The sequence below is a fragment of the Hippopotamus amphibius genome, chromosome 1 (assembly GCF_030028045.1).
Source record: "Hippopotamus amphibius kiboko isolate mHipAmp2 chromosome 1, mHipAmp2.hap2, whole genome shotgun sequence".
NCBI classification, from domain to species: Eukaryota; Metazoa; Chordata; class Mammalia; order Artiodactyla; family Hippopotamidae; genus Hippopotamus; species Hippopotamus amphibius.
The window spans coordinates 120,687,792-120,696,693 of NC_080186.1; the positions used below are offsets into that span (position 1 = coordinate 120,687,792).

At 47.1% G+C, this 8,902-nt stretch overlaps 1 protein-coding gene across 2 annotated transcripts; it reads left to right on the forward strand.

The window, feature by feature from the left end:
- Positions 1–590: 590 nt before the first annotated feature.
- On the forward strand, positions 591–5,938 carry CD1D (CD1d molecule). Of its 2 annotated transcripts, XR_009052626.1 has the most exons (6): positions 595–1,193; positions 1,485–1,763; positions 2,629–2,907; positions 3,672–3,768; positions 3,870–4,258; positions 4,852–5,938. XR_009052626.1 is itself a non-coding variant. In XM_057727241.1 (5 exons), exons 1-5 carry the CDS (start codon positions 614–616, stop codon positions 3,886–3,888), a joined length of 1,254 nt encoding a protein of 417 aa, XP_057583224.1. In that variant the 5' UTR covers positions 591–613; the 3' UTR covers positions 3,889–5,938. The 2 variants fall into 2 exon arrangements, 1 of the variants encoding a protein (XP_057583224.1); XM_057727241.1 differs by having other exon boundaries at positions 591–1,193; positions 3,870–5,938.
- The last annotated feature ends 2,964 nt before the right edge of the window (positions 5,939–8,902 follow it).

Sequence of the window (8,902 nt, forward strand, 5' to 3'; positions counted from 1 at the left end):
ATTCTTTTGGGGGGTACACCAAGTTCAATCATCTGTTTTTATACACATATCCCCGTATTCCCTCCCTTCCTTGACTCCCCCCCCTCGAGTCCCCCCCACCCTCTATGCCCTGTTTTTAAAACTTACATAGTAGTTGTAAGGTTTTCCACATGCTATCCTTAACTCTACGATGAAAAAGGAAATTTAGACCAGCCGGTTGTGAGAAATGCTTGAGTGACTGGGTCAGGATTCCTAGGACAGCGACCAGGGGTCTTTGCAGCTCAAACACCTAACGAGGAGACAGACCCTCTGGCCGAGGAAAAAGGGATCCCTGGACTGGGCTGGTTTGGAAACAAACCCCGGGCAAGCCAGAATGGGAGTCCCGCCTGCGTCCAGGCTTGGGAAATGGCCAGCAAGCAAGTCAAGTTCAGGCTGCCCTAGGTCTGCGGAAGCCCGGGGCTTGTGGGAGGGCGTGGGGCCGGGAGAGGAGGGAGGGGCCGGGGGCGGAGATCTGAGGTCTGAGGTCCGAGAGCAGAGCTCCCGGCTCCGCGAGGTTCCCACGCCCAGGGACAAGGGGGTGCCTGCTGTTTCTGTTTGTCTGGGGGCTCTCCCAGCTGTGGGGGACGTTCTGAGGATGAGTGGAACCGCGGCTCCCGAGCGGAGGGCGGCGAGGGGGAGCCGGGCTGGGACAGGGGCCGAAGCTCGCTGCGGGCGGGTAGAGACAGATGCACCCCGGAAAGTCGGGGGCTTGAGCCACCACCCCGGGAACCTGCTGCTCCCCGCCTCCGGCTCCTCGGCCCCGGGAGACGGAGCTCGGCTCAGAGCTAGTAGACATCACCCCTGCTTTCCAAGCCCATCTAGTTGTTTGTTTGTCTTTTTCTTCCTCCTCCTCCCTTCTTTTCTCTGCTTCCCGCTCCCTCGGCTCCTCCGACCTGCATTCTCTCCAGCCCCGCCAAGGCTTTTCCCCCTCCGCTGCCTCCAGATCTCGTCCTTCGCCAACAGCAGCTGGACGCGCACGGACTACCTGGGCTGGCTGGGGGAGCTGCAGGTCTTCACTTGGCGCAATGACTCGGACACTACCCGCTTCCTGAAGCCCTGGGCCCGGGGCACGTTCAGCGACCAGCAGTGGGAGCGGCTGCAGCACATATTTCAGTTTTATCGCAGCAGCTTCATCAGGGACATACAGGAATTCATGAAAATGACGCGCGTCGACTGTGAGCTGAGGGATGGGATCGTGGACAGCTGCCCAGGGGGAGACAGTGGACGCAGAAGCCCAACTGGGAGGTTCTGGCCCCACCTGATAAGATTCTCTCCCTTCTGATTTCTTTCCTTTCTCCCTTCTGCTTGAGAGGTCCCAGCTTAACTCTTCAAAATACCCCTTGCTACAGGTCACCCACTCTCATTTATGTGAACTCTGGGTCCCCAGTATAACCCTCACACCGATTTCTTCCATCCCTTTCAATCTTTTAAGCCTCTCATAGCTTTCTCTCCATTCCTCTCCTTAGATCCCTTTGACATCCAGATGTCTGCTGGTTGTGAGGTGCTCCCAGGGAACAGCTCAGAAAGCTTCCTCCGGGCAGCATTTCAAGGAAGAGATTTCCTGAGTTTCCAAGGAATGTCTTGGGTGTCAGTTCCAGATGCCCCACCTTGGAGCCAGGTGGTCTGTAAGGTGCTCAACAAGGACCAAGGAACCAGGGAAACGGTGCAGTGGCTCCTGCACAACATCTGCCCCCGGTTTGTCCGAGGCCTCCTGGAGACAGGGAAGTCCGAACTAGAGAAGCAAGGTCAGCCTGCCTCTGTCACCTCCTGCCCTCCACTCCACTCTGGGGCTCCATCTAGGGCTTTCATTCCAGGGCTCACATCCCTTTGAGCATCATGGGAGGAGGAGGGGATGGATAAGGTGTGAGGATATTTATTCATTCCATAGACATTAACTGAGCGTCCTTTGGGTTCCGTGAATTGAATTAGTATTTTTTTAATTTAATTTTTATTTTTGGCTGCCTTGGGTCTTCATTGCTGCGCGTGGTCTTTCTCTAGTTGTGGAGAGCGGGGGCTACTCTTCACTGTGGTGTGCAGGCTTCCCATTGCAGTGGCTTCTCTTGTTGCAGAGCATGGGCTCTAGGCGCTCAGGCTTCAGTAGTCATGGCACATGGGCTCAGTAATTGTGGCTCGCGGGCTCTAAGGTGCAGGCTCAGTAGTTGTGGAGCACGGGCTTAGTTGCTCCGCGGCATGTGGGATCTTCCCAGACCAGGGCTTGAACCTATGTCCCCTGCATTGGCAGGCAGATTCTTAACCACTGCGCCACCTGGAAGTCCCATGAATTGAATTAAATAAACACTGAGGGTCAAGCACGATCTCTGCTTGAGGGGGAAGATGAGAAGACAGATGAACAGTTAAAGCAGTGTTTGAAACATGCTACATGTGTGACAGCTTAACACAGGGTGCTCTGGGAGGACAGAGCAGGGGCATTTCCAGGAGACTGGATCAGGGAAGGGATGAGGATGAGGGAGAAGCTAATATAAATGGATTGAAGTTGTGGGAGTTCATCTCCGGAGGTGGAAATGTAGGACTGATGAGCCTGCTCTGAGGCCCAGAGCCTCTAATGCAGAGTCTTTACTTTAAGATCCCTCATTCTCTTGTTGGATACAGGGAAGCCCGAGGCCTGGCTGTCCAGTGGCCCCAGTCCTGGGCCTGGCCGTGAGCTGCTGGTGTGCCACGTCTCAGGATTCTACCCGAAACCTGTCTGGGTGATGTGGATGAGGGGCGAGCAGGAGCAGCCTGACACTCAGCAAGGTGATGTCCTGCCTAATCCTGATGGGACTTGGTATCTCCGGGTGACCCTGGACGTGGCGGCTGGGGAGGCGACTGGCCTGAGTTGCCGAGTGAAGCACAGCAGTCTAGGAGACCAAGACATCATCCTCTACTGGGGTGAGAAAGAACCAGGGCCCATCTGGGAATGGGAGGAGATGGTCCTCAAGCACAGAGGGAGGGACTGGGGAAGAGAAGGGAATTGACACAGCCAGGATGGAGGAAATGAAGCCCCACACCGGGAGGGACAGAAGGAGGGGATTCTGAAAGGAGAGGAATAAAAATCTGAACTCAAAAAGGACTGACACAAGGTGTTCCATATACAAGAAAAAACAGACTAAAAAGCCAACAGATCCAGAAGTAGGCAGCAAGTACAGAATCCCAGGAGGATTTGTTCCCCAGAAGAGGGAACTGCGAAGTTTGAAAGGCAGGGTAACAAGCATAGCTGTGGTTTATCGAGTGCTTCTTCTATGTGAGCTGGACACTCTGCATACAGCATTTCAAGTAATCATCCCAAGTCTCCTTTGAAGCAGGTACTATTATTTTCATTTTATAGATGAGAAATTGAGGCTAAGCTAGGTCAAGTAAACTGCCCTGAGTCTGATCATTAGAAAGTGGAAGAGCTGGATTTACACTCAGGTCTGCCTAGCTACAAAACTGTTGCCTTCATTTATATGTTGCACTAGCATATGCTGAAGTGAACCAAATATGGATGCCGAGACCCTGAGAAAAGATGGGGCATCTAAACTTCAGAGGAATACAGTGGGCATATTAAGTGGGGGAGGAAATAAGAAACACCTGGCACCCTCACATGTGCTTATACCAGGGGACTTAAAATAGGGCGGAATTCTGGGATGAGACACATCCTGTGTTCCCTCACGCAGACCGGAGCCATGCCTCTGTACTCTTGATCGCCATGGCAATACTGGTGTCCCTCCTTCTGATTGGTGGAGGCTTTGCCTTCTGGTTTAAGAAGCACCGGTAAGTCTCTCCTTTCTATCTCCTCCTTCCCTCAACCCCTCTCCCCATATCTTCTCCTCTCCCCTTTTCCTTACTTTCTCTCTCTTTGTTTTCTCTCACAGACTCTATCAAGACCTGTGACTGTCCTCACCACACCAGTCTGTCTGGACCTCAGGATTTCAGGGCTTTAGTGCTCAGAATTTGAAAGTGAAAGACAGCTACCTTGAAGATGCAGAGAACAATTATAAGGCAGCTCTTGTCACATCCTTTGAAAACTTTATCTAAGAGGATTTAAGTTCTTTTTCAGTGTATTACAAGTATATAAGCCCAAGTGGTTTTGTAAAAACAGAAGTGCAAACTCAGATACCTCTCAGGGACAAGCAGATAAAGGCTGGGGTGTAAGTGTGTGTGTGTGTGGTCATTATTCGAATGATGGAATCTGCAGTGAACTGGAGAGCACGTTTCCTGTCCAAAGGAAGCAGGTCCAGTGTTTGCTGTCAAGTGTAAAAAAGTAAGACCCTGTCTTGGCTGTAACCCACATGTTTTCAAGAAAAGTGGAAGTCTAGGTTTATATGTGAACATGCCTGATATTAATGTGTTGACTCAAACTTTTACAACATTTGGGGTGTGGGATACCCCAAATATACCTCTGCTGGCTAGGCCTGGGGCCTCCAGTTTATGTCTTTAATATAAAAAGCTTGTCCTGAATGACATATTGGCAGTTTCAGGACCTAGTTTCTATTGTGAATTTGGATTTATAAAGAGGGACAGTTTCTCTTTAAAAGAAGATTAGGTTATAAGAAACAGAGGCATCTCAAGCTTTTTACTTGACCTAACTTGATTAAAAGAGGAGTAGTCATAGTGTATGTATATTATGTAGAAATAGCTACTTTTGGTAGGGATATTTCTCTCAAGTGGACAATGATTTTTTTTTTCAGACTGGAAGGAGACAGCCTGTCCTACTTATAGCTATTAAATTAGACCATATGTGGGCAGGGCTGAACCCATTTTGGCGGGCGTGAGCTCTAGTGATGATGGCCCAGCTGTCTGCACTATTCTTTTTTTTTTTTTTTTTAAATTTTATTTTGTCTGCTCTATTCTTAGGCCTAGAGAAAAGAAGCAGGAAACATAGAGGAACAGCAGTCCTTCCTGATGCCAAGAAATGAGAAGGCCAAGTTAAAATCATTTGTTAGCTATCAGGGAAGTCATCTCTGGCACTCAGGGCCCTCGAACATCCAAAAAAAGCGAGACTAAACTTTTGAAATCTTTGGTTGAGAAAATTAAGATTTGGCATTTCCTGTGCTGGACTTTCAGGTCAAACCTAGGATGTGGGTGGAAATCCAGCTAGTTTCTAAATCAGTGGTTCCTGACCTGAAGTCTCGTTATCACCTGGAAACTTGCAAATTATTTTGGCCCACCTCCCAAAAAATGAGACCTACTGAATGAGACATCATGGGAGTAGGGCCCAGTAATCTGTGTTTTAACAAGCCCTCAGGTGATTCTGATGTTCAGTTAAAGTTAGAGAACCACTGTTTTTCGGTATTGTACAGGGCTATGCAATGGATTCCTCAGAATGCTAAATGAAAATATTGGCCTGGGGTTAATTAGGGAAGGCTTCCTGGAGGGAGGGGAAATTGAAGTAGGAAGTAGAGATGCAATGAGGTGAACTAGCACGTGCACTGCATCAGGAGGCCAGAGTCTCCTCTGACTCACTTTGTTCCTGTGCCAGATGGAGATAATAAAGTCTGTCTTGATCATGCTGCAGATTGAATGTCTATGTCCTGTACCCCCTCTCCCCACCTCCCACTAATTCATATGTTGAAAACCAAATACCCCAAGTGATGGTATAAGAAGGTGAAGTTTTTGGGAAGAGATTAAATCATGAGGTTTGAGCTCTCGTGAATGGGATTAGTGCCCTTATAAAAAAGGTCCTTATCTATAGCACAGGGAACTCTACTCAATACTCTGTTAATAACCTATATGGGAAAAGAATCTGAAAAAGAATAGATATATGTATAGGTATAACTAACTCACTTTGCTGTACACCTGAAACTAACACAATATTGTAAATCAACTCTACTGCAACATAAAATAATGAAAAAATGGTCCTCATCCCCTCCACCACATGAAGATGCTGTCTATGAGTCAGAAAGTGGACCCTCACTTTATCTGGATGTTCCTAGCCTCCAGAACTGTGAGAAATAAATTTCTATTGTTTTCAAGCTACCCAGATTATGGTATTTTGTTATAGCAGCTAGAATGGACTGAAGTCGACTATCTCACAAATGCCTTGGGGAGCAAATGTGTACAAATGTGTGGCAATCTACAATGTCTTTAAAAATGTAGGGCCTGAGACTTCCCTGGTGGTGCAGTGGTTAAGAATCTGCCAGCCAATGCAGGGAACATGGGTTCGATCCCTGGTCTGGGAAGATCCCACATGCTGTGGAGCAACTAAGCCTGTGCGCCACAACTACTGAGCCTGTGAGCCACAACTATTGAGCCTGCACGCCACAACTACTGAAGCTCACATGCCTAGAGCCCATGCTGCACAACAAGAGAAGCCACTGAAATGAGAAGCCCATGCACCACAATGAAGAGTAGCCCCCGCTTGCTGCAACTAGAGAAAGCCTGCGTGCAGCAATGAAGATGCAATGCAGTCAATAAATAAATAAATAAATAAATAAACAAACAAACATGTAGGGCCTGTTAACAGTTCATGGTGCTACACTGCCCTGGTGATGCTCTTCAGCTTAGCTTCCTCAAGCAATGTCAAGCTTCTGAACCAATCCCATTGGCCTTCTATGATCTTAGGGCATGTGTGTTAAAGTGCTTTCTGAAATCTTTTTGGAAATGTTTCAGCATAAACTTGCCATAGTTCTGGTTCATTTCTAAGCAACTTTGGTTTATTTTGGAAGTAAATGTCTACTTCTCTAGGAAATTCTGTCTTCTTCCTTCAAATAATCAGTTCAAAATATCTCAGGAAATCCTTAGAACTCATTTTAGAATGTGTGAATATTCTCTTTATGAATACTGGATTCCTTATTGAGTGCTGTGCTGAGTGTCAATTTATGGCCATTGAACTCCAAATTCATCCTTTATTATGTGCTCAGTGATAATGGATGAAATTCCTTTAATCATTTCTTCTTCAAAGTGAGCACAATGTTAAGCTTTTTCAGTAGAGGGCCCTGGAGAGGTACTGCAGGAGGAAGGCGATCTGCTGTAGTTTCCAGCTACCACAGGGCAGGTCAGCAGAGTAGGTGTGAAGGCATCCTGCGGGGTGCTACCCCAGCCATGTGCCCAGAGCTCATGGACACTCAGTAAACTTGCAGCTTCAGCCTGGCAATAACCTTCCCATGGAAACCAGTACTCTGAATGCTTTCTGCCCCTCCCAGTGCCCCATCCCCTCTTCAGATGCTCACATGGCCTATGGTAGGTCTACCTGCTGCCCAGAGATTTCTGCTGAGTCTCACTCTCTCTGCAAGCGCTCACCTGAGGTCTGGAGGGTTGCTTCCAGCTTGTCCGGTGACTGCAGACCAGCTCTGCTCTGGACAAATCAGAGAACCTCTTTGCTTCCCAAAGGGCTAAATGACACCTTCTCTGCTTCAGCCTTGGGGAGGGGTTATCCTTCCAACTTTATTCTACCTTAAATATTCTCCTTTGGCCCTAGAATTCCATGTAGAGTTTTCTTATATCTTATAGTTATTTTCCCATTATAGTTTAATAATTCTTTTAAATTTCCTCTGTTTAGCTCACTGTGCGGTTTGTATTTCCTGATTGGACTCAGGTGGATACATGTGCCTAGTCTTGCCCATACACAGGAAATCTGAACTTGCCCAAGCTATTTCTTAAATTTGCTTTTGCTCATAAGTCAATGGCATGGAATTGACCACTTTGCTGTGTGGTTTAACTCTTCCTCCAAGGGCTTAGATTTCATGTTCTTCTTTGCCTAAACTGTCCTCAGAAGTCATTACCTGCTCCACTGTTAGTGCATCTGCTCTTCTCATTCACGGGAGCATTTGTTCAGGATGTAGTTGAGAGGGGAACGGTTAGTTATTAGGCCAGGACAGGTGTAAACTCAGACTGGCTCAGACAAGTTTTCTGTTGACTTACTGTTTTCTATTTGTGTTGTGCAGTGGCTCAATCCTGGCTCTTCTGGTCTTCCTCCTGGGACTGGCCTCTGTTCTCAGGTCACATAAATCTTCCCACTCCCATGGCCCACTCCCTAGATTCTCCTGTCTCTCTGATCTTTCTTTGTCTTCTGTGTTAATTACCATCCCTTGTTTTCAGCTGAGTTCCTGCTCTGAGATACAGTGATGGGAAAGGCTTTACTCTCTTCAACTTCTTTTACTTACTCTAGCTGGGTCTTCACAAGACTTGTATTCTTCTTTTACTGATTTCATTGAACCATCTCTACGGGGGTGTTTCCACATGTTTGTCCCTTCTTTTCACCCTGCAGAACCATCTTTCCTATTTTCTTACGAACATCAGGATTATCCAATAATGACTCCCTCACCTCTCCTCCTTGGTTTATACATGAGTGTATATGTTACTTTTTTTTAAAATAGTTATTTATTTGGCTGTGCGGGGTCTTTAGTTGCTACATGCGGGATCTAGCTCCCTGACCAGGGATCCAGCCCGGGCCCCCTGCATTGGGAGCATGGAGTCTTAACTGCTGGACAACTGGGGAAGTCCCTATACATTACCTTTGTATGCCTTTCCACCTTCCCATGAGACAGAAAATTTCCAATTCCCCCAAAGTCCCTCTTGTTACTTTGTTAACAGTACCTCACACCCATGGCCTCATGCAACCACTGCTGTTTTCTATCTCTTAGATTTGTTTCACCATCTGAGAATTTCATATAAATGGAGTTGTGCTTGTTTTTCACTTGCCATAATGTTTTTGAGAATTGTCCATGTTGTCCATGTTGTAGCAGTAGTTCATTCCTTTTCATTTTTGTGCAGTATTTCCTTGTAGGGACATACCTTGACTATCTATTAACCTACTGATGAAAGTTGGTTATTTATATTTTGGGTTCTTAGGAATAAGACTGCTGTGATCAGATTGCAGTCTTTTTGTGGACTTGTATACCTGGACATATACCTGGAATATATGTCCAGGTATATATACCTGGAAAACCCAAGGAGCCCTATTTGA

Bases quoted from the DNA above. Each gene is read 5' to 3' on its own strand.
- CD1D (XM_057727241.1), top strand. From the start codon at position 614: ATGAGTGGAACCGCGGCTCCCGAGCGGAGGGCGGCGAGGGGGAGCCGG. The intron at 1,194-1,484 runs GTGAGCTGAGGG...TCCTCTCCTTAG, and splicing joins GAAAATGACGCGCGTCGACT to ATCCCTTTGACATCCAGATG. The intron at 1,764-2,628 runs GTCAGCCTGCCT...TGTTGGATACAG, and splicing joins GTCCGAACTAGAGAAGCAAG to GGAAGCCCGAGGCCTGGCTG.